This window comes from Cupressus sempervirens, chromosome 2, assembly GCF_028749045.1.
Source record: "Cupressus sempervirens isolate cs-2001-9-10 chromosome 2, ASM2874904v1, whole genome shotgun sequence".
NCBI lineage: Eukaryota > Viridiplantae > Streptophyta > Pinopsida > Cupressales > Cupressaceae > Cupressus > Cupressus sempervirens.
This window is the reverse complement of record NC_143119.1, coordinates 279,172,711-279,199,030: the sequence shown is the minus strand read 5'-3', so window position 1 is coordinate 279,199,030 and position 26,320 is coordinate 279,172,711. Positions and strand designations below refer to the sequence as shown.

At 38.4% G+C, this 26,320-nt stretch overlaps 1 protein-coding gene across 4 annotated transcripts in view; it reads right to left on the bottom strand.

Moving 5' to 3' along the window:
- The window catches only part of LOC149572131 (Nucleotide-diphospho-sugar transferases superfamily protein), a 137,461-nt gene that overhangs the window by 80,954 nt on the left and 30,187 nt on the right, over nt 1-26,320 (bottom strand). For all 4 annotated transcript variants that reach the window (XM_089813423.1, XM_089813426.1, XM_089813424.1 and 1 more), the window contains exons 3-4: nt 21,200-21,374; nt 20,718-20,819 (exon numbers count right to left, since the gene is read on the bottom strand). In XM_089813423.1, coding sequence (XP_089669549.1) covers nt 20,718-20,819; nt 21,200-21,374 — 277 coding nt within the window. The remainder of the gene's footprint in view (nt 1-20,717; nt 20,820-21,199; nt 21,375-26,320) is intronic.

The following is a 26,320-nucleotide window of genomic DNA, read 5'->3' as shown; positions in this document are numbered from 1 at the left end:
AAATATCATTAGCAATCGGAGTATTAACATACTCGACCATTATAAAAGCCTTCCAATCAAAAGATATATCATATATAGAATAGAAATAAGGCTTCCTAGAGAGTGCATCAACCACCACATTATTGTTCCCTTTATCATACTCACAATCAAATCATAGGCTTCACATTTCCTTCCCCATTTCTACTATTCATCAATCAAATCCTTTCATTGAGAAAGAGTTTCAAACTGTTATAATATGTTTTGACTACAAACCAAGCATAGTTGAAATTTGATAGAAGCATGCATAATAGCCAAAATGTCTTTGTCAAAGATAAAGAAGTTTTGTTCAACCTCCTTGAATTACTTACACGCATATGCTAGGGGATGTTTGTTTTGCATCAATACAGCCTCAATGCCTTCTCCTAAACCATCACATTCTAGAACAAAAGGAAGTGAGAAATTTGGAATTGCCAACATAGAACATGAACTTGTTAACTCCTTAATATTATCAAAAGCTTGTTGGACTGTTGGACTTAAAACACAATGATCCTTTTTTCGTCACATCTGCCAAAGGAGCTGCAAGTTGTAAGAAACCTTTCACAAGTCTTCTATAATATCTGCAAAATCCCTCAAATCCTCTCAAATGTATCAAATTCCTTGGAATAGGAGAACCCTGGATTGGCCTAATCTTTTTCTCATTCATACTAAAACCTTGGACACTGACCTTGAAACCTAAATATATAATTTTAGTCAGCCGAAATTCACATTTGGAGACCTTAGCACAAAAAGTATGTTGCTCAAGTATGCCAAGCACTTCATCGAAATGCTTTGAATGATAATCTCATGTCTTACTAGAAATCAAAATGTCATAAATGAGAACCAATACAAATTTAGTTAGCCAAAAAATGAATACTTGCTTCATGCATGAGTGGATGGTGGCAGGTGCATTTGTTATACCAAACGACATGACCAACAGTTCATAACACCCATAATGACACCTAAGAGTTGTTTTGTGCGCATCCTCGTCTCTCGCCTTAAAATTGGGCATAAATAGCACGTTTTGATCGTCCTTTTGTTGAGGGCTCTATAACAGATAAACATTCTCATAGTCTACTTCTTCTTAACAAAAACTATAGATAAAGCAAATAGGTCGGAACTAGGCATTATATGCCCCCATATCCAATAGATCCTCCATTGCCTTCTAAGTTGTTTACTTGTCTATCCTAGGATAGTGATATGGAGTGGTGATGAATAATTTTTCTCCTTCCACAAGCTCAATTATATGTGGAAATCTCTATCTAGTGGTAATATAGGAGGAATGTCATCAAAGACCTTGTTATGCTCCCTCAAAATGGATTGACTATCCACATTGTACGACCTTCCACCCTTATATTCTTCTTGCATTCACCATCCACCACTTCATCATCCCATTGATAGGTTGAAGTTTGGAGAGATAAGTGTAGATTTCATGATAGGACACTTGGCGAGGCAGAAATAAGCTAGACCACCCTAGTTTGAAGTTGGGAGATATAAGTGTAGTCCATCCTAAGGTAATGAAGAGGCAAAAATAAGTGGTAGTCCCACCCCTAGGTTGAAGGTTGGAGATTGATAAGTGTAGAGATAGGACTTGGCAAGGCAAAAATAAGCTAGATTCCATCAATAGAAAGAAGGTTGGAGATCAATGAGCGTAGTCCATATCATTTAGAACAAAGGGGCAGAAAAAAGTTTTTAGGATGATAGATGTTAGTGCAAACAAGAACCCAAAAGGGAACGAATATCAAAAAAGACAAGGAAGACATGATGCCTAAGACCACTTTTTTTCTCGAAAGTGAGGCGAATAAGTGGTACCAATATTGGTACCGTGAAGATGATACAGTTAAAGGACAGACTGAAAGAAGGACAATCCCCCATGGCAAAGAAAATCTACAAAAGCAGAAATATACACGTAGCGGCCTTCCCTCCTTCCTTGCCTTGTCCAGAATTGGTAATGGAGTGTGTGTCCTAGTTTGATATTTTTACCAAGTCCATTTTTTTATGAAGGGAAGAGAGTGTTGGCCAATATCGGCAGACAAGTGGTCGAAGAAGCATTTAATATTCCCCAATATAAAAGCATGACAGTGGTAATGATGGATCAAGCAGCTAAGTTATTTCAGGATATTCAGGAGGCTTACTTCATTCATCTAAAGCAGATTTGGTTACACAAAGGCAAGAAGGGAGTTACCAGATCATCAAGGCTCACCGTGTTAGATTTCAAATCAGAATATGGCGATCTCATTGTGCTTCTCAACCGGATCATGGGCTTAGCTCAAGGTATGCAATTCGAGAACTAGATGTATTATTTTATTGATGGAATTCAAAATGGAAAAAGAAGATTTGATCGGGCTAGGATTATAAAAGAGAATTTAGAATTGCAACTTAGGATCGTACAAAATCAAAAGCAATTCTATGTGGGGTCCTATCTTTTCTATCTGATTGTGAGATTATATGAAAATCCTGAACTTAAGGCCTTAGGAGTAATTGGCAATGGGCATGGGCAATGTTTGGTGCATGAGTGCTATCCACAGATTCATCTCCACAACACCAAGGATTATAAGATGTTTTGTGATCCTTTTGCCATGAAGATGGTAAGGATATTGCAAGGGACACCTGCTAAGAGGCTCTCATCGAAAGCAGAAGCAAAAGTCAAGAAGTATGGGAGTTGGTTCATCCAATTCCGCAATTCACATATATTAGAGTAGCAAGAAGCACAGCATGTCCCAAGAGACTTCCAAGGTACCCACCCGACAAGGTAGTTTTGATGGAATTGGTTAGGCAACTTGAGCATTATGACAAAATGATGAAACTTAAAGGTAAGACAAGGATTACCTTCTCATTTGGAATTGGCAATGATAGTTGCCCCAATCTTGTCGCCTTTGCAACTACGGAAAAAGAATTAGAATGGTATCATCTAGCATTATATAGAGCAAGGCAAGGATTTGATCCTAATGGTCTTATCAAAGCATCTCATGGAAATACATTTAGACATGTTCTTACAATAGAAGATTTTTGGGCCAATGCCTAGGACGACTTTCATGTGAGAAAGCTAGCTTTTTGAAGATTGTCAATGAACATGATGAGGACAATCGGATGGAGAAGCCTTGATATTCCCAATCAACTGGAAGATGATGAAAATGTACTGAGAAAAGATTATGATACAATGGATGGAACAGAGTTGAATCCAATGGATTCGGATGATCATCAAGATCCTTTCTTGGAGGCAGTTACAAGGACAGTGGATCTACACACAGAGTCATGGTATAATGAAAAGTTAAGGAAATTACAAAGTCAGAAGATACACCTTACTTATGAGAAGATGAAACCAAAGGAAAGTCTAGCAAAATCAGTTGGACAAAAAGGTGAGGGCAATAGCCAACAGCAAAGAATAGTTAAGAACAGGAAGAGAAGTTTGGAGATCAAGAAAAGTAAAGAACATCAGGAACCTCTAGCAAAGAGATAGAATGCAGCGCCATCAAGAGAGAGCATAATTGAGGCCAGATGCCAAGAAGATAATACGAGTGGACAAGGGGTCGCGGTAGAGATGAGCTCTGATTCATAATCAAGTGGTTAAAACGATAGCACCGAGTACTCTCCTCTCTCAGAGAAACAACATGGAGAGGATGTGACAATCACTAGTGAAGAAGAGGATCGGCCAATTGATATTGAGGAAATAAGCCAGGCACCCGAGGCCATTGGTGATGCTTTGCTAGTTGAACCGAATCCAGATTTGGGGAGATGCACTGCACCACTATGTTTAAGGCAAATGCTTATGCCAAGAGGCGAGGTAGTGACTGCCCGAACCGTTGAAGATATCCTAGGATTAATGGAAAAGGGTGATAGCGAGAACCAAAAATAAATTGCAAAAATGGTGACAAAGGTAATCAAGACCGACAATGACGGTCAACGAAAAGTTCAGGTTGCAATACCAACGGTTAACAAGGAATTGAATGAGATTGTAGCTCAGGAATATGAGATAGTAGAGCATAACTTGGTAAGAATCACGAATAACATGGAATGTGAGGAGATCCAGGAAGGCATGGTTTCAATCAAAGAAAGGTTGAGGAAGGAAAACAAAAAGATTGTAAAATTGGAAGCCAAGAACAGATATTGGAAAGATTGCCAGCCTATGCAACAGTTGCATTAGGCAGCCCTTCCACAAGACAACGGGAGCATCACAAAAGAGATATCGACCCAGTTACATGAAGTCAAGGATTGGATCCCCGATACAATCCAAGATGGGCGAAATTTCTTGCCTTCCTTTGTCTCGACATTCAGGTCATTAGTGGTTATTAGAGACAAATTCAGAACATTTGAAGGTGAGTGGAAGGATTTCCTTCCAGTCAAGGACTTAGCCATTTCGAGGCTACAGGCATTCATTGAGCTATCGGAGAAATATTTGGAAAGAGCCAAGTTGATAGATGGAGGATCAAGTACGATGGAGTCTTGGTTTGTTGCCTTGACTATCAGATCGAGAATACTTCAAGAGATACAGAACGAGATTGCACAACACAGCCCAGGCGTTGACACTTCCATTTCAACCATGATGAGCGATGTTGGGGCTGGGCTTGATTTTGAAGATATCAACGAGGAGAATGTCAATGAGACAGAGTTTGGATCAAGATTGGATGAGTTGGGGAAGGTTGCCATCAAGAAGAAACACTTGGGCACCCTTGCCTCCTTCAATGCCTTTATCGAATACGTGAAAGAATAAGAGAAGTATCATGAGAAAACACTGCAAACAGCAAGCAACATGATGAATTCAGTTGAGCCCAAGATGAAACATACACTTTGCCCTCCCCTAAAGAAAGTCAACAACAAGCTAGCCAAGTTCATTACTTTGGCTTAAAAGATGAAAGAAAGGGGTAGAACTATATTAGAAGATCATTTGATGTAAGCCCAAGTGGCAAATTCTCCTTGTTCTTGGGTAGGATAGGTGTTTGATTCTGATTGGCTACCATTTTGGTGCCTTCTCATTGGTTGTCATTTTTCCTTTTTTTCATTGGTCCATTGATGAGGTGGCATCTTCTCATTGACCGATGAGGTGGCAACCCTAATTAAGGTTTCTAGCATCCAATCTAGATCATTGGTTTTGCCTCTTAATCTCTACCGTTGGTTGTAATTTCGGCCTATATATAAGGCCATTTGCTCTCATTTGTAAAGGGTTGAAGAAAATTGTTGCTAAGATAATACCAAAATTGCTTCTCTTTATCAATGTTGTGACTTGCATGGTGATTAAGAACATTTGGTGTTATTGCATGGTTTCTACTTCCAAATAGTTAAAATTAGATTTCCTTTGAAGTTGTTAAAGTAGATTTCATTTCAAGAAGGTTGTTAAGTAAGAGTAGATGGATAGTTGCATGGTGATATTAGTGGATGCTTGATAGGGATCTATAAACTAGGCCACTAGCATCCTAGCGGCTTGTTAATTGTGTGGTAAACTAGTCCTTTTCCTTTGAATCATTTTATCTATGGAGGTAGAGCCATTGGTTAGCTTTTATTAGATTTGATCCCCATCCATTTGCTAATCTTTCCATTCATAGGAGTAAGAGTAAAATAGCAAGTAGTTGAGTAATTGGATTTCATTCTAAGAAAGTTAAAAAGGTAAAAGTCATTAAGCATTATTGCCCCCATTGTCGCAACCCTCAACACCATCTAGCACTCATACCAAAACCATCACCACCATCAAGATTATCTATCATCATCACCATCATCCCAAAACCCAAGTCATCCTTGAATGAACAATGTAAAGCCGCCTACATGATTACCAGCAACTCACATCAATATAACTAAGTTAGTATCCACAAGTGTAAGGAACATTGGTGTTTTTCTCATGTCTTCATGAGTATTAACTTTTCAAGAGAGGAATTGAGTGTTTGACATTCCATGTCAAGTATTCAATCGCTATATGTTATGTAGTAGTACAAAACTAACATCAACAACCTCCTTATCAACCTCAAGGTCATCATTTTCCCTATCCTCGTTAAAAACTTCCTCTACATAATATTTTTGTCCTTTCCCCAGACACCTATGTCTTGGTGGACATGGATCTTAGTACATGTGTAACGTAGTTTTTTTTCCTTCAAAGTTCAATCTTATACACCTTTGCCTGACTTGGTTTAGGAGATGATGACTTAGGAGGAGGTGTATTGATCAGAAAAGGTTTTTTGGGGCAAAATAGGAGTTACTTTCTTGGAGTATAGTATGTGGTTACTCCTTCTTCACCAAATTCTTCAAACTAAGAGCTCTTTTAATGGCATCTTGTGATTGTTGATGTAAATAGATATTTATTATTTACACTTTACTTAAGTTTACTTAGGTTAATGCATTATTTTATTATTTATTTTGTGAGACACTTAGGAGTTTGCGTATCTTTATGAGTTGTCATGTTGACAACACAGAAGTGCGCAACTCTAATTCAACACATAGTGTCTACAACACTGGAGTTTGCATCATTCACCGAGTTGTCATGTAGACAACATAGTTATTCGCACTCCCTTTTTAGCACATGTTGTCTACAACATTAATTTGTGTGCTACACCTTTGTAGGCTTATCCTCTCATCATCGCACTTACTCCTGTGCATAATGGAGGATAACCCATATCTGATGGACATGTGCCTAGTTCTATGACTTATCATGATGCCGATTCTTAGGCATTCTAGATTCATCTCAGAGGCCTTTATATACAGGCACTCCTAGTGTACTTGTACATGGAATTGAATACTATACAGTTATTCTAATCATACTCTGGTCTATTTTGTGCTTGTGTTTGAGTTCCTTGGTCTTGGGTGAATTTTGCCCTAAGGAAAATTCTTACATGGCATCAGAGCTGAGGGAGATTCTCGTCACAAAGCCATAGGAGACCTTGTTGCTTCATCTCTCGAAGGGACCCGATTCAGATTCGAAGCATCTGCAACAATTGGGAGCATCTAGAGCCGAAGCGAACCTCGTCATTGCATCCGAAGCGACGATTCGGTGAAGATCGACTATAAATTTTCCTGTACTAGGCAAAAGTCAACTATGAGGCAAAAAAATTGAAAATCGAAACCCGAAGGCCCAATTTGCAAGCTGGGTATGGTCTTTTATTGATCTGTTTAATTAATTTTCAGATTTGCTATTATTTCTACATTTTCGGAATATTTTTTTCGAGATTTTTAGCCCAGTTGGACATGTAGAGAAAAAAAATTTGCACAAGCACTGGGTAGTCACACCTCGGCCCTGTGCAAAATATTCTCCATTTAAATCGGGCAATAGACTTGCACATTCCGGCCCAAACACAGAGGTGTAATTCCCTAAACAGCAGCTTCATACATTTTACCAACAATCGGCTTTGAAATTTAGTTGCGATCATCATTCATGGCGGGGAAACTCACTTGCTTGTTCTGCGTCGCTTGTGCATTTTATCACACTATGTAACCACTTTCGTGGTCAATGTGGAACTAAGTCCCCCAGTGCAAATTACTCAATGTGTTAACATCTCTCATCGGCTCCACATTCGACAGATGCGCAAGGATTTTTGACCACCGGGAAACGAAACTGACGTCACTGCAACTAGCTCTCACCGCAAAACAAAATCTGACAAGTGTTGACAATTTCTGACAGCTTATAACATAAGCGCCACGCAAGTCACGGAATCCCTCTCACCCACGAATGCCATGCCATCCCTGCCAGCAGTCAAAGCTCCACGTCAACACCGAAGGACAACTGGTACGCCACGTCACCCTCCTACCAGCTCTGCACTGCCAGAGACACATCAGCGCCACCTTGTCCTACACGTCAGACTTTCGTACGCTAATTCAGCAGTCCACATCAGAAATTCATGTACAGTGCCATACATGCTGACGTCATCAACCGTACAGGTGACATCATTGCCACGTCAGCAGGGGCCTACATTTTCACTACCGTTAGCAAACTACTGTCTTAAATTTGACAGTTGTTTGATCGTCATTCAAAGGCAATTTTGAACTACTGCGCAGTCGTTTGATCGTCAAATTTAACATCGTGTTTTCCTCTCCAGACCCCTCTTCAGATGTAGTTTTGATTTGGTAGCCCGACTTTGAGAGGCCATATCTCAGTCATCCGGACTCCAAATCTGGTGTGATTTTTTTCATTTTGGGTAAAATTTCTTAAAATTTTAAGTGGTGCAACTCTTTTCTAGTTTTGGTGCACGAATTTGTCAGAAATAGCATTTTTTAGCAACTGTACCTTTCTAATCTTGCATTTTGCAACTTCAAACGCATCGTAAGGGCTCATCTGGACTCCTTTTCAGGTTCCATTTTTTTTTTAAAGTGCCTATTTTTCGTCTACTTTTCAAATCTGCAGTCAGATTGTAGGCTTGTGTGGACAAAAATACCACTTTCAGGAATAGGTCCTATTTTGCATTGTATTGCTTCACAATTGTTGTATTTTTGAGCTACATTGTAAAATTTTAGATTTGTACTCTAAATAGAGGTTGTACACAGCAAAATCAAAAGCCCACTTTGTCCATTTTGACAAGTGGCCTATTGTAAACGCACTACATATAAAGTGTCAAAATCATTCATTGGGGAGGGGGGGGGAATTTTTTTGATTGAGTGAAAAGGGGGGGGGTGTACTGTGTATTGTGTCTCCTTGATCTTGTACTCTTGCATTATGGGTTCTTTTTCAAAGTTAACTCCACATAATTATGCTACTTTGAGAGAAAACATTAATGAACCATTGGTAGAAAAAGGTTTACTGCGTTATGTAACTGGTGCAGCAAAGAAACCTCCTACTGATGCTGATGAAGCTCAGAAAGAAGGCTGGGAATCCAAACAAGAGATGGCCCTAGGAACCTTGTTGAAAAATATCTTTGATCTTGTCAAATTTCACATTAGGAAGCTTACCGATCCAATAGAGGTTTGGGCTAAACTTGAAGCTTTGTATGGGACAGTAGATGAAGACATGGCTTACACCATAGAGGACAAACTTCTCAAGTTGGATCCTAGGAATTTTGACACCATCAAAGACTATCTTACCCAAGTAGACATGTATAGGGCACAACTTAAGGATTGTGGTGAACCCATCAAGGATGGAAAGATGATTAAACACATCACAACTCATCTTCTGCCTGAATATGCTCCTTTTGTTTCTAGTTTTAATACTCACAAATTAACAATAGGTAGTGCCTATGTTAAGCCTTCATTCAAGAAATTTTCAGAAATGTTGATCTTAGAACATGACAATCTAGTGGGTATGGGAATTCTCAAGTCTTCCAAGACCAAAGCCTTGGTAGCAAATGAAGGTAATTCAAGTGGTAAAAACTCCAACAAGAAGCAGAAGCAGTGGAAGGCTAAGCCACAAGATGACACACAACAATCCTCCTCAAAACAGCAATCTTCCTCAAATCAATCTTCTTCCACTCAACACTCTTCTTCACAACAAGGAAAGTCTTCTTCCAAAAATAACTAAAAGGGGAACAACCAACAAAAAGGAGAAGAAAACTTGTTCCTATTGTAAGAGGAATGGTCATGATGAACATGAGTGCAAGGATAAGAAAATTGATGAATTGGTCAACATAATGAGAAAACACAAAATTGATGTACCAAATGCATACAAGGATAAGGGATCTTCAACCACTTCAAAGGGTAAGGGACAAGCTTTGGTAGCAAGTACAAACAATGTTGAGGAATGGGTTCTTGATTCAGGAGCAACACATCATATGGGTGCTTCAAGGGAGCAGTTTTCCTCTTTGAAACTATCAAATGTACCTTACATCTATGTGGGCAATAATACTCAAATGGAAGTGGAAGGTAAAGGAAATGTTGAGTTGGAAAATGGCGTCTTCAAGGATGTTCTACATGTTCCTAACCTTAGCACCAACCTTCTCTCCATCTATCAGATAACTCACTATGGATGTGGCAACAAAGTAGAGTTCCTCCCCAATACAGTTGTGGTGAAAAATCTCCAAGATGATTCTATGGTGGCGGTTGGAAAGGCTAATCATGAGACAAGACTTTATTCTTTCTCACATTGTGTGCCTAAGTCCACTTCCCTTGCCTTGTTGACTCATTCAAATACACAAAGTAAACTATGGCATGAAAGATTTGGACATCTCAATTATCACTACCTTCAACAACTCAGCAGCAAGGAAATGGTCATTGGTCTACCTCAAGTCAAGTATTCAGAGGGTGTATGTCCAGGTTGTGAAGCAAGCAAGCATCCCGAAGAGAAATATGACAAGGGGAAGTCTTGGAAGGCAACTGTTGTTCTTGAATTGGTTCGTAGTGATGTAGCTGGCCCATTTCTGGTACCATCATTTGGTAAGGCCCGCTATGTTCTAACCTTTATTGATGACTTTTCATAGTATACTTGGGTCTTTTTTCTTGCTCAAAAGAGTGAAGTATTTGATAATTTCATCACCTCCAAAGCTCAAGTTGAGAAAAAAACAAGGAAAGCCATCAAGATTCTACCAACAGATAATGATAGGGAATATATCAACTCCAAGCTTATAGACTTTTGCACTCATCAAGGTATTGATCTTTAACATTCAGTTGCATATACACCACAACAGAACGGTGTCGCTAAAAGAAAGAATAGAACCCTAAAGGAAATGACCACTTGTATGCTTCAAGATAAGTCTCTAGATCAAGTGTTTTGGGTAGAAGCCATGTGTTGTGCCAACTACATCCAAAATAGAAGTCCGCATAAGGCCTTAGATGGAATTACACCTTTTGAGGCATGGTGTGGCAGAAAACCACATGTAAAGCACTTAAAAGTTTTTGGTTGTCCAGCATGGGCAAGGATACCTCCACAAAAGCGAAAGGCGTTAGAACCACAAAGCAAACCATGCATATTTGTTGGATATCCTGACCATCTCAAGGCATACAAACTAATGGATCCAGAGATGCATGAAATCTTTTACGAGAGAGTGTTCACTTTGAAGAAACTTGTCCAAGTTTGGCTTCTTCAACTCTTCCTTCCTCCGTGGACACTGATCCTAGTGATGATAGTGACTCGGAAGATGAGATTCCTTCAACTTTGACTCGCAGGACACCATCTTCGCAGGGTCAACGAACAGTTGAGGACATTCCTTCTTTTTCCACTAAACCTTGTTGGGCACAGCAAAACCTTGATACAACAAGTTCATTGGTGAGGAATCCTTCAGACACTCGGAGGACTAGGTCACAACACAAATCACTTCCACATGCATATATAGCCATTGCTTCAAATCCATAGTCATTTAAGGAAGCATCAGGGATTCCAGAATGGGGCAAGGCTATGGAGGAAGAATATAACTCCTTGATGAAAAACAACACTTGGGACTTAGTTCCCCTTCCTAAGGGAAGAAAGGTGGTTTGACGTAAGTGGATCTATCAAACCAAATTTGCAATAAGCATATGGCCAGACTAGTTGCCAAAGGTTTCTCACAGGTTCTAGGTATTGACTATACAAAGACTTTTGCACCGGTTGCCAAGATGAACTCCATTTGCCTAACACTAGCTATTACTGCAGCTCATGGTTGGGTTGTACACCAGATGGATGTTAAGAGCGCCTTTTTGAATGGTGATCTTCACAAGGAAATTTAGATGGAGCAGCCACAGGGGTTCGTACAGCATTCTACTATGGTTTGTAGATTGAAGAAGTCTATTTATGGTCTTAAGCAGGCTCCTCGAGCTTGGTATAGCAAAATGGATTCCTTCCTACTCTTAGCAAGATTCACCAAGTGTCATTCTGATTTGAATGTCTACATTCTTTAGAAGGATGACTCACACTTGATATTAGTGCTTTATGTAGATGACTTGATCATTACAGGGAGCACTTCATCCATCATTGCTAGTGTCAAGACCTCTCTACAGAACAGATTTGCTATGACAAACTTGGGTTTGCTACATTACTTCCTTGGTACTGAGATCACACAATCTTCAGTAGGGATCACACTTTCTCAACCCAAGTATGTTCTTGACTTGCTTTCTAGATTTCACATGAGTGACTACAAACCTGCTCCTGCTCCAACTCCCTTTCTATCAGGTGTCAAGTTAGAGGCTAAGTGTACCTCTCCACTTGTTGATGCTACATTGTATAGATAGATAGTTGGAAGCCTTATCTACTTGACACATACACGCCCTGATATAGCTTTTGCAGTTGGCATGGTTTCACGCTTCATGCAAGAACCACATGAGCTTCATTGGAAGGCCGCCAAGCACATTTTGCACTACATAAAGGGTACACATACACATGGGATACATTATGCAACAGGTACAAGACTTCAGCTAGTTGGATACACAGACTCAGACTATGCAGGGGACTTAGATTCTCGCAAGTCTACTTCAGGTTACATATTCACCTCGATTCCGGCCCTATTTGTTGGCAAAGTAAGAAGCAAAATAATGTTGCTCTTTCTTCAACTGAGGCCGAGTATCGAGGAGTTGTCAATGTAGCTAGAGAGGCTTTTTGGTTAGAGCACATCCTGAAGGAGTTTGGATTTGATCTACCTAAACCTACAGTCATACATTGTGACAATCAGAGTGCTATTGAGATCTCTAAGCATCCAGTTCAGCATCAGCAAACCAAGCACATCGAGGTTCATATGCACTACATCAGAGAGCTTATACATGAGCAGATTATTGCACTACAATATTGTCCTACAGCAAAGCAGGTTGCCGATATCTTCACCAATCCCTTCACTGAGGTCAAGTATATTCATTTGCGAGATCTCTTGGGGGTGCAGGATGTTGCAGAAAGGGGAGTCCCTTGACTTCTCTCTTCTTTCTTCTAGGAGGGATCTTTTCCTCAACTGAGGTCTTCTTCTCTCTCATCTTCTTTATTGTACTTATCTCTCTTTTTGGAGGAGGGTTTTTCCCATGAGGTTTTCCCTCTTTCTCTGCTTTATGAGAGATTGCATTGCATGTAAAGCATTACTTTTGTACATGGGTACCTAACATGGCCTCGTAGAAGGGACCCATTATGCATTGGTGAGCTTAAGTGCATTCCCCTAAGTTGCACTTAGGGGGGGTGTTGGTGTAAATAGATATTTACTATTTACACTTTACTTAAGTTTACTTAGGTTAATGCATTATTTTATTATATTGCATTATTTCATTTTATTTTTTGTGAGACACTTAGGAGTTTGCATATCTTTATGAGTTGTCATGTTGACAACACAGAAGTGCGCAACTCTAATTCGGCACATGGTGTCTACAAAACTGGAGTTTGCATCATTCACTGAGTTGTCATGTAGACAACACAGTTATTCGCACTCCCTTTTTAGCATATGTCTACAACATTAATTTGCGTGCTACACCTTTGTAGGCTTATCCTCTCATCATCGCACTTACTCCTGTGCATAATGGAGGATAACCCATATCTGGTGGACATGTGCCTGGTTCTATGACTTATCTTTATGTTGATTCTTAGGCATTCTAGATGCATCTCAGAGGCCTTTATATACAAGCACTCCTAGTGTGCTTGTACATGGAATTGAATACTATATAGTTATTCTGATCATACTCTAGTCTATTTTGTGCTTATGTTTGAGTTCCTTGGTCTTGGATGAATTTTTCCCTAAGGCAAATTCTTACAGTGATGAGCTTTGATCAAATGTCCTTACTAAACCATTGAGGGGTTCAGCCAGGCCTTGCACAAAAAGGATTGAGTCTTCTTTCCATCACTTTTAGAATAATCATTGCAAGCCTCTGAAATATTGCTACATTGTCTTCCACATTGCCTTCTTGCCACAGATGTAATTCCCTGATATTAATTTCTGGATCCATTAAATCAAACCTCTCTATCAATCTTTGGCTTAAGTCTCTGAAAGTGGTGATTGGACCATGCCCTTGAGTTACCATACCATGGTACCACCATTTGTGAGCTATCCCTTCAAGGTGAAAGGTCACAAATTTGACAAGCTCTTCTTCAAACATTGGATTCAATGAGAAATATGTGTCTAATTTCTGCAAACTGGGGAGCTATCAATCCATCAAAAGATGGAATGGTCATATTGTTGCCTTTGGTTGTGTTATTGTCCTTGAACCCCTTGATGGTAGAGATACTCGCAGGTATACAGGTTTCAGATTGGTATGCTTTGATTGGTTCAGTTTGATATTTAGTTGTATCATAGCATCAACATCTTTATTATATCATCTTTCAGTTGGATTATGACATCGTGGTTTTATAAGTTTACATCATAGCGTCTTTCAGTTGTATTATGGCATCATGTTTTCATCTCCCAATTTGATCGTATCACAGTTTCATCTCTTAGTTTGACAGTGACATATAGCAATATGGATTTAAATAGTGTGTTCTTGATCAGATTGGTATGCTATACATTTCTCAGTGATTGACTTCTAACTTCTAACAAGATGACAGCTTGTACATGTACTTTGCGCTTTATCTTTTTGGGTTGTCAATTATATTGCTTATGCTATCTTATTGGTTGATATAGAATAAGGCTTGAACATATTAGAACTGTATATACTATGTATTATGTTTGTAATAAGGAACTTAATGATCCATAAATGAATACACTGATAGACCATTAAAACCCTTATTAAATACATAATTCATATAATATTGGATATCTAATACGAACAAGACTAAATGTATCTAGTGCTAAGGTATCATGACAAAATATGGTCTCCTTAGCACTTATAAACTCTTCACTGCAGTGAAAAGACCTATGATTTGGCATCAAAGTCATTCCCATAATAGTAATTGGCATCTTGCGGTAGTGGTTACAATTGTCCATTATTACCGATTGTCAAGACTCAAAAGACACTATCATGACAGATATATTACTGTGTATATTGTCTTTGCAAGGCATCGATTTGAATAATTTTTATAGTTTGAGGGTCTCAAATAATATTATCATTATGATGGTATTCACATGGTTTGATTGTGTACATGGGCATTTACTTGGAAGCATATCTTGAACACCTTTGTCGGCGGTATTTGATTTTAAATGTCAAATGACATCATTGATAAGGCACACGATAGTGCATTAGGCGACAGCATTATTGTGAAGTCTATTGCATCAGGTTTAAATGATTAGAAAGCATCATTGAAGGAATATACTATACAGCTTATGTTTCATACAAGAGATTGAACTCATCATTATGATTTAGGGCATCGATTACATCTCTATTGTGGTTTAGGCTTCTTCTTGAAACCCTAGTTGAAGAGAAACTAGGGCATGACCACAACGTGGACTTACAATGAAGTTTATATAAAGTTGTGCTTTGAACTTGTTTGTTAAACAGAACAGTTTTGGTGCTCTTCAAAAGCAATATTTCTAATTCAATTTGAGAAAGGAATTTTAGTTAGTTTTTGTTTGAAACACTTGCAACTTTGCAAGAATGATTTGGTTTTTGTTCCTTGTAAACTATTAATCAATTATGATATTTTTCGATACCATGCTTGTTCCATAACAGTTGCAAAATAAAAATTGGTTTTTGAGTGGTTTTCAAAGTGAAACTTTGTAAATTTCTTTGAGGACTATGCAATACAAAAGGAATGTTTTGGTCTGCTGTAATGGATAGAATTACAGAGAAAATGATTAAAGGGTCTTAACAAAGACATTGCCTTGAGGGATTACATTTTATTGGGGTTATGAGAAGAGAGTTTTGTTTGCATTGAAGGGGCTTGTTTTTTATACAAAGAGTGTAACATTGTATGAAGTTTTGATACTGGTTGCATTATTTCTTTTTTATATTGAGACACTATCATGTGGTTCTAGTTAGTGTTACGAGACTCGGCTCGCCTCTGACTCGGAAAGTCAAAATTGGGCTTGGACTCGGACTCGGCCAGGACTCGAAAAATCAAAAAACCCATGAAATTCAAAGATTTTTAAGGATTTAGAGATTTGTCCATGCATCATTTAGTTAGTTAACATCAAATACACGATAATCCGAGATTAGTTTTCTCTTACAGCTTTCTTCTGTTATTATGATCAACGGTGTCTAGCACTCTATCTTCAGGAGGCCACTTTGCTCTGTGATAGTACTCTTCAATCACTACTTCATCGGCATAGCTCGGATCAGCCTATTACTGCATTTTTTCCACCTCTATCTCCTTTATGGGGTGTGAAAAGACCGGCTAGTTCTATCAGTGGTCATTCCAGATCAGTTAGACCTCGCAATGGTTTCTTGCGTCAACGACACTACTCTATGAGTTCTTAGAGACAATTCAAGGCTCCTGTTAACTTACAGTCTTATCCTTCTATGACTGATTTATTTTTGCCTAGGAAGGACTCCTAGTCTTTCTCTTGTCCTCTCTCTTCTTTTGTTCTTCTATTGTTTCTTGGTGTTCGCTTTTCATGGACACCGTTTGGTGTTCCTGCTGCTATCAGCTATTTGGTTGTAAACTCTCAGTCCCATAGACCCTTTGTGGTCTTTTGTTGGACATTAATAATTTTATCTTATCTTACCTATCTAGAAGCTACTTAATACTCATACGCAATTTTGCATAATTCACATAAGTATAAAAGCTAATTTCTAAAGGAAATTTTTTAAAAACTGAATAACATAATATAAAGTTGAACACAGTGTCACTGTCAAATGTCTACAAGATATGAAATCCTTGGAATCAAAAGTTCAAAACATATATCAAAATATCAGCTAGAGTGTAGAAGACTAAGGCTCATAGTAGCCTATGCCCACCTACGAATACGCCTAAGATAAGTGATGGAAGACTATAGAGCCACCCTCTCTCCCTATGTTCAAGGTTGATCCTCAAGGGCATCCTCATCTTCATCCACGCCCACATAATCTTCATCATTAGACTTGGATCCATCACTCCTAGCCTCAGGGTCCTCCACTCGGTCTCCCTACGTTGTAGCCTCCTCAACTACCATCGCTACTACCTCTGCCTCCCAATCCACCTAATCAACCCACTCCACGCCTTCATCACTGAAGACAGGATCAACATTCTTTGTGTTCCACTTTGTATGTGGATCAACCATCTCTAATACAATCAGTGATATATTGGTGCCCTAGATATATCTATGGAGAAGGCAAAGGTTGTAGCGAACAAACTACAAAGACAAGATCATTCAATTTGTGCACAAACAATGGAAATGCAAGTTTGTAGAAGCCTCCTCCAATGCTTCCTTTAGCTCCTCTCAATACTTAAGTGCAAGCTACAAAGTTGCACAAACAATCAGCAATCGAAATGGGAGAGCCAACCGGTTTTGCTAATTTCTCTCTCAAAAGCCCAATATTCTTCTCTAACTCTTCTCTCTATCACAAGCATTAGCAAAGGATGGAATGATTTTTTTACATAAAATAGATGTTATACAAAGCACAAACAATTCACTTAACCCTTTATTTTATTATTTTTTGTACTTTATGAATCATGCTGCTAGAGAGAGTCCAGAGCTCAGGACTCTGCGAGTCAGGAGAGTCCTTGGACTCAGTGAATCCATGCTGATTCTGCTAGGACTCTGCCGAGTCTGAGTCCAGAGGCCATTTTCCTCAGAAATGTGGATGCTGGCTTGGACTTGCAAAGTCCCGTAGCTATGGTTCTAGTGTTGCATGAAGTGAATATAGTTTATATATGACAATGTCAGTGTTAATACTCTATGGCATGTATATCTTGTATGCTATATGATCCTGAATCTTTAAGTTTTGTGAGATTTTCAGGAAGTTCGAAATTTGTAAAAAGTTCTCCCATACTCTGCATATTCATTATTCTCAGCCTGTGAGGCATTTTGAGTGGTTTTTATTTCTGTTGAGGGTTTTCAATCCAGGATAGAAAAATGTGTTGTTGTGTATCAATTTCTGCAATATTTATCTTGTTTAATTTTGTCAATATCAAGATTCAATTCATCAGTTGGGTAAAGGAATTAGTTCACAATTAGTACACTTAACTAAACTTCAATTTATGTACAAACTTTCTTTGAAAGGAAATTATAAAATGTTATATATCACTGAATCACTCCCCCACCCCTCCCCCCCAGTATTTCATGTACGCCAAAAGATATTCCCCAAAAGGAATTGAATGTCTTTCCTGTGTTCATACCTTCTCTTTTAATGCCTACTCCTAGCCTTCATCTCACAAAACTTTGTGAAAGTCGTATCTCTGTGTATGGCAGAGCTTAAAATACAGCATTCATCATGAAGCCTTGTCATTTCATCTTCCTAATTGTGTTGCTCTTCTTCCCTGTTTTCTGATCCCTTTTCCCAAAAATTTGGCCCTTAGTGTTCTTGAATTGCTGAGAGCATCTCACCACCAGGGCTCCTCCCTATGACTCTGTTTTAATGAGGTCTACAAGCACTCAATGGCTGGTTTGATCCCATTGGAAGTTGGATCATATCTGCCACGGTATCTCTCATGTTGGTCTGGAACTCTTTGATCTGATTAATAGATTTTTCATAACTTACCTCTTTGCTGTCTCCCATGGCAGCCTCCTTTTTTCCTCTATAATTACCCCTAAAATCCCTATTATTCATGAGGCACCTCACAGGCTGGCAGGATGCCAAGCTCTAACAACACTGAAATATACCAGTGCAGAAACTTGCAACTTCGAAGGGATAAACAGTATTTCCAATCAAGTTTCTCAATAACAAGATTTACAGTCATATCTTGACACATGCAATCAATATGTAGTCTCCATAAATGGAATCAAACTCAGATACAAACTCATCTATTCTCAGATCTTAATCAATATTCGAACATCAGTTATAACAGAGTCATCCAAATATGTACATACTGATCAGTGATTATCACTATACATCTAGACTGCTGTCTTTACTTGCATGGGCAAATCAATTGACGATTTGCACCTTGGAATGGCACAATTGCAGTTTTTGTCCAAACACGAGGAATAAGCTTTGATGTATCTTGCAACGCTTGATATTGTCCAAAACTCAGAATTGTGCCCCTACCTTAGAATAGAAATGACAAGCTCCCAGAACAATGTACCTCTCTGCAATAATTCCCCAATGGCAGTTTGACAATCACACTTAATTAGGTTGCTTTTCTAGTGTCAACGAGACACACAATAACGGAAGACAAGCAGGTAGTGTCACACAATAGATCACACAATTATTTCTGGTGTTCTTATTTTCCCAGCTGCTTAAATGAACTTAGCTCCAAATATGCCACCGATTGTTCATAGAAGCACCTGGACCTGCAATGAGAATCTTCTTAGATGGTGAATAAACTCAGAACTGTGCAAAGAATAAAAATCAGGCAGGGGTATTATTCCACCTAAGAAATTAGTGTAGTTTTCACCTCAGTAATCAAAGCATTCATATAATGCCATTTTTCACAAATTAAACTTCATACCTTCAGCTCCACAAATATCTATATTAATAATTGTGCTTGAAAAGGTCAGTCCAAGAGGAAAACTGCCTTGTAACATGCTAGAGTAAGTTGCCCTAGAGCTGTTATTGCAATTATTTTAAATTAACATTTATTAATACTTTTATATATTATTTGGCTGTAATTTATTACTTATTTGATAAAAAGCTAACAGAAACAAGGATTTTAAATAACACCACCCGGCTGGCCGACCCAGGCCTAAGTTAGGGTTTATCATATTATGATTCACCAGCTATTAAAACCTAATAAGTGAATCTATGGGCATTCATATAGTACCGAGTTGCTCTTTTATCCAATGACTTATAGATTTTGGTGTTTATTTTGACCCATAACAACCTTTCATGTGCGACAACTGTGTGAGACTGCCATGCATCCACATGAGGACGCCTACAATAGTTGAAATCAAAGGCTACAAATCCAGAAAGAGAAGAGTGGTCCGGCCAATGTACTATGCAGACCAATTCCAAAGGAGTTGCTATTTAATACGAATGTCTTGCTAACACACTACCAACTAAAAATGTGTTGCCACCAAATCAATCTTTAGCCCAAATCTGAATTCTCATTGATTTTCACTACCCAAACCATGATGCATCAAAGTGGCCAATGCGATATCAAATGACCATCAATGGAAGATCGACATAAATCCAACACCAGTAGCACCACTGAATCTTTGACTATTAGTTTGAGATAGTTACTTGTCAACTTGGAAAAGGCAAAGTTCTAAACCCCTAGTTCTTGCATAAAATCCAAATATGTAATCAGATCCAAAAGCTATCACCATTTGCTAAAGATATAATGGTTTTGTAAAAAATTGAAAGCAAAACAAAAACTTGACCTAAAATAAGTTGCAAGCGGTTACTCTCCCCATGGTATCTTGAGAACTCTACAGTCTTTAGTGATATGGGCTTTATCCATCCTAAAGGTTTTTGGTAGTAAGGTTGTGTGCTTTGTGTCCAGATTCGACCATAGCTTGTGTTCTTTTGTATTTTTCATTAGCTACGGAAAACAATGAAGAACAGTCCCTGATAAATTTTGTCCACAGATTGTACAAGGATTCATTCATTTGAATATTATTTTACTTCTAAATCATTTATAGTACAATTGCCTTGCCAAACATGCATTTTTTTACAGTACCTTTATCACTCAACTTTTCTTTGATTCTACCAGTAGGTATGCTTTATTAAGTATCTGTGGCTTGGAATTTATTGGCTCATGCCCTAAAATTGCAGGGCCATCTGAAGCACATCTTCAATTTAAGTAATTGAATGGTCAAAACTAATAAACAACCTACAGCCTTGCTTACTAAAAAACTAAGGGCACTAATCAATATCCTGTATTTTGGGATTCTGCTTATTCTACTTACGCAGAAAATATAAGCACTTGTTACAATGCATATAGAAAACAGCATGGAGAATAAAATACATACCTTAAAATCCGAAATCAATTGTGACACAACAGGATATGCTGGATCATCAGTGCTTTCAACAATAAACAGGAACTCCAGAGGCCCACCGTATAGAGAGACCAACTGTATTTCACCATATATCTCTAATCAATCAAATCTTTCAGATTTCCTACAAACTATGCTCATTCATGTTATTCAAGAAGCACCAATACAAAATAGTGTGCAGGACATATGCCTGCAAAGATTATTTCAGTATCACATATAAATTCAAACAAAAAATTCTTACTGTATTAGTTATAATCAAAGTCTAATAGACAGCTTTTAAGAATCCTCCTTCACAATCTACTCTAGATCAGGAAGTTTCACAGTAATGCATGTCACACAAGCACAAGCATTTTAGATACCACTATCAATGTTTCTCACAATATTGGTGATGATTTCTAGCTCTAAATACAATTAGCAATGCCACTGTGATCACCACCCTGTGTGAAGAGAACCCATACCTGACTTTTCCAGTTATTATAATTGTGTTCGCCAAAACCCTTTAGAGGCATCACAACAGATACTCTAGGCAACCTTTCCTGAGCAGAATGTTCAAGGTCATTGATATTTGGATAAAGAAAGGCGAGACTGTTACCATCCTTTTCTGCATCTTTAATCCGCTTCAACTCTTTTCCCCTGTATATTTTTGTATTAACACATAAGAAACTCACTGTAAAATCTTAAGAAGCTTCACATTTACCAAGGAAAGAAAACTTATTACCACAGTATTCTATGATGCAAAACATATTTTTCTATTTAAAGTTTCTGAACTCTCCAATTTCATTCATAAAATAATAATAGTTGGAGAGTATAACAAACCAGGACCACTACCAGAAAAGACAGTTTTTAAGAAGTGGGGATTCAATATTATGTATCTCATAGTGCCAAGGCTGTTTGGCAAGCTCAGGGTATAATTATGGTTGACCAGTTAAAGAATACATTATAAAAAGAACTGGATTCCAAAAAGTTCAGATCAAGATTTTAATGTTCTATTTAATATCCATTAAAAAGTTTCTGGCTTTAGTCTTGAAGACTGCTTCAAAGGATAGAATTTGTCAACAAGTGCTTTGTTAAAATGATTCTATATTCTGACAGCTTTCTGACTTAGCTCCACACTGTTTGCAATATGACTACCAGTTAAAATAGCAATTGTTACAGACATCACTGCAGAAAAGATCATTGCTAATGGTCGAATATGTTATTTCAGGAGAAAATTAGATTCATCTTTTAGAGCCTCTGCATTGATATTTTCCTTTGACTGTAGTACATTAAGGTTGCCTTGAATCTTCAATAGATTTGGGAGGTGAAACTTGAGTAAGTTAATTGTCACGAGTGCAAATCTCTTCAAAGCTTGGCTTAACTGATTATAAATCTTTTTCCTTTGTTTCTTCAATGCATCTTGAATATCCCATGGACATAACCAAGTAAATTTTAGTCTGCTAAATCATAGTAACGAAATTTGAACAATCTGAACAAAACTTCTGAGTTCATAGCCAAATCGGACAAAATGAGTTCAGAAGGTTCAACTTGAGAGGTGTCTGTGATGTCCCTTTCTTGAAATAGGATTAAGTAATAAACAATAATAATTTAATTTTAAAATGGAAGAGTTTAAAGCAATTCAATTTGAGCCGTGAGGAAGTGCTACTCTCAAGGAGGTGTTAGCAAATAGAACTTTTCTTGTTCCTGGGAGTAAAGATGAGCTGTGTTCTAAAACTCGGGAGTATTCTGTTAGAATTGGTTATAATCTGTTGGAAACTGCCCAAAAGGACGATGAATGGCTGCATCAATTAGAATGGAACAAGTTTTGTTTGCCCAAAACTGGATCCTCTTCACAGCCGGCTTTAAAGAACAAAAAATTAACTGGAGAATGACTCGTCAAATTGGGATTTAATGGTCCATTTCCGTGTGTCCTCTGCAGAGAGAATGATGAGAAGATTGATCATCAGCTACTGGATTGTAAATTTTCATCTTCTTGCAGGCATTTCATTTTACAGAAGCTGAATAGGAAAGCAGCATTTCCCCAAACCCTGATGCAATGTTTCAAAGTTGGCCTACAGTCAGCTTTAAATTTTTATTGAATTTGGCAGGTACATCTGCCCTCTATCATTCAGGAAGTTTGGAAAGAATGTAACAGGTGGGTTTTTCAAGGGAAAACAAAAATAGTGGAAGGAGTATGTCTACGTATTGAGAACTCAATTAATGAATTTAGTTAATACATCAACCATGAGTGAAAATGCTGCTCAATATCCGTATAGAATGAATGACTCAGTACTGCAAAAACAATGGTCATTGTTGAAGGCTTTAAAGGGTCAATCCAAGCAAGGTGGTGAGACAAGACATCAAATGGGAGGAACTTGGTGGGGGTTGGATAAAAATCAACTTTGATAGTGCATCAAAGGGAAATCAAGGACCCTATGGAGCTGGATTTGTGGCTAGAGATATGAAAATGGTAACATTGTGGCAATGGCCACAAGAAAGCTTGAAGATGGTGTTGACCCCACAAGTCCTAAAAGAATGAATAAGTGTGCTGTCATCGATAGATACCCGGTCGAAGAGAGAAGATGAAACAAGGAAGCATGGTAACCGATAGAAGAGTGAACCAATAAACACAGTTATGCTATTCAACACCGGCAGTGAATGGCAAGGAGAAGTCTATCAACAACGAAGTAAGTCACAATGGGTGTGACAAGATAGAGGAACAGTCAGAATGGATGTGATAGAGGTAAAGAGCAAAACACCGAAAGTAGGTAAGGACGAAGGCTACAATTTGGTTCGTAGTTAGGCTGGCAGGGCTACCAGTCTAGACCCTAGTAGTAGGGCTCATGGGTTTTATGTGAACAGGCTAGACATGTAATTCAGATTTTAAATTTGATATTGAGCGGGATAATTTTGCCATGGGTAACTGTGCTCTGACATCACAAAGTGTATATAGGCGCTCAGTCTACATTTTGAAAATGTTAGAGAGTGACGCACTGGAGAGAAGAAAAAGGAGACAGAAAGGGAGAGAAGAAGTGCATAAAATAATGTGAAGTGTTGTTTGCAGTGAAAACCAGCAGAAAGGCAATTGCAAAGAAAAGAGATACTGGAACTAGTTGTTCCGAGCAACCAAGAGCAGAGGTGAGACTAGAGAACTCACTAAGTAGATAGGGAGATCAGTGCATCTTCGAGGATATGCAACAAAGATCTACAAGGCAAGACAATATCATACTCAAATCATATACATTAGAATGCTTTCTCACCATTGCATCTATTTGTAAGCCTTTCATGTAGCAAGCTTCATTAGAAAGCTTTTGTTAAAAACCTCTAACAAGGTGTCTCTTAGAAGGAGACTTGTAAATCCTCTAACCATGTAGCTTTCATACGCTTGAGTAACCCTAAAAGGTTACAAGCATTCCTAAGAGGATGTGTTTCTAAAAGAAACACTTGTAGCTCTTAACCGGGCAACCCTTTACATGCATTATAAGGGGTAGTGGTATATTACTCCCACCGTGGTTTTCAACCTCTCACTGAGGGTTTCCATGAATAAATCTTTGTGTCTCTTGATGAATGCTTTTATACTTGAGTTTATGCATGTTTATCTCATTGCATTTATCATCACATTAGTGGTTAAGTGGTTGTTATTAGGTGTGGTTAGAACAGTAAGAAAGTTAACCGGTTTGATTGCTGGCACTAATTCACAACCCCTCTCAATACCAATTGGAACAAACAATTGGTATCAAAGCTCAATCCCTAAAAGTAGCAAGATCTAATGGCATCACTTAGAAGACAGCTTGAAGAAGCACTTGACACCATTGAGGATTTAAAGGACAAACTCAGGAAGTCCTTGTCCAAAAGAAAGAAGTTGATGAGAAAGATGAGTGAGAGTCACAAGGTTATTTAGCAAGTAGAAGAACATTGCAGCTTTGAAGAGTCGGAAGAGGCCATATCTGACTTAATGTCTAAAACTGACCAACTGAAGGAAACCATTGCTCAGATGAGCAAGGAACAAGAAGATTTGACCAGAGAGGTTATAAGAGCCCAAGTTGAGCGAGATAGTGGCATCTCTACTAGAGATGAAGCAAAAGTGGCGATCAGAAGAAAGGACTCACTAAAGACTAAAGAGAGCGGTCGTCCTAACATGGAGCAGTTCACGCAATTGATAGAGCAAGTACTCAAGCTAACAGAAGAGCTAACAAGTACAAACGAGTGAATTGAAAAATTGAGAAGATCAATGAAAGCTTAGAGAAAATAGATGAGCAACTAAAAGCACAACCAATCTTGGTTACGAAGGTGACAGCAAGACCGAGGAAGACGAAATCTCTAAAGAAAAGAACCTACACACCATAAGATCAAGGAGCGCATCTCCAAAAGATAAGAAAACTGCTAAACCCACTTGTCATTATTGTGGTAATAAAGGACACACAACTAGTATGTGTTGGTTAAAGCAGATAACACCTGTCAAGCAGTGCACCTTTGATGGGTACTATAACAATTGCCATCTCCATGGCCATACAACTCAGCAGTGTCTATCGCATTTCAATGAGAAAAGAATAGATGGGTGTTTCTATTATTGCAACAAGTATGGGCACAAAGCAAAAGATTGGAGAACAAGAGCAAGAGATAATCAATCTTCTTTGAAGGTAGTGAGTCCACTAGAAGGGACAAGTTTCCCACGCCAGTGTGCAAGACCTATGGAAATGACAGTCATCCAACAACTCAATGGAGACTAAGGATAAACCCAAGGAGCAGCACCAAACCATGGAAGGGTACTGGAATGACCTACTGCATTTGTCACAAGACTAGTCATTTTGCAAGAGACTGCATAAGCAGTAGAAGACCACACAACAAACACCCAGTCAAGAAAGAAAAAAAAAAACTGTAGAGCAACTAGAAAAGGACTTCGCCACTAAGTGGACAAAGAAGAGTGAAATAGAGTAGAGGCAGTAAAACCTGATGAAGTCACCAAAAATAGACTAAGCTCAATAAGCTTAGAGGGGTTAGATGATAAAAGAATCAATCATGAACTAGTCCCCAAGTCTAAACAGGTAGAACACACAAGTGAGAAAGAAAATATGCTAACGCCGCAAGCAAGCATATGACTCATGTCCTATGGTAAGTAAACTTTTTGATAACCATTGTAACCATAACGTTACAATTCCACGACATAAATAGGCACATTGCAGATATTTAGTCACTTTGCAAGATTGAAATCATTCGTGCTATCAAAATTGTGAAACCCTAAGAGCTCAAAGTGAACTTGCAAAAGAACGAATAGCAAAAGGAACCTCTCAGAACACAACCCAACGACAAATACAGTACTTCACTAGAACACAATGGTTGAGGAGATCAACAAGGTTAATTTGATCAATGGGATACAACGATCATCCAGACTATGAGGGCATCATGGCAAAAGGGAAGGATGTGGAAGATGAAACAGGATTGTCATCACTCCACGATGATGTTTTGCTCGCAGAAGATGTGAGTGCACATCTAGAAGTTGAGGTACAAGATATAGGCGACAAAGAGATACGTGAGTTGTATAACTCATCCTTCTCAAAAGGAACCCTAAAGGAGGAGCATAAAGACTTGGAGAAGTCTAAGCT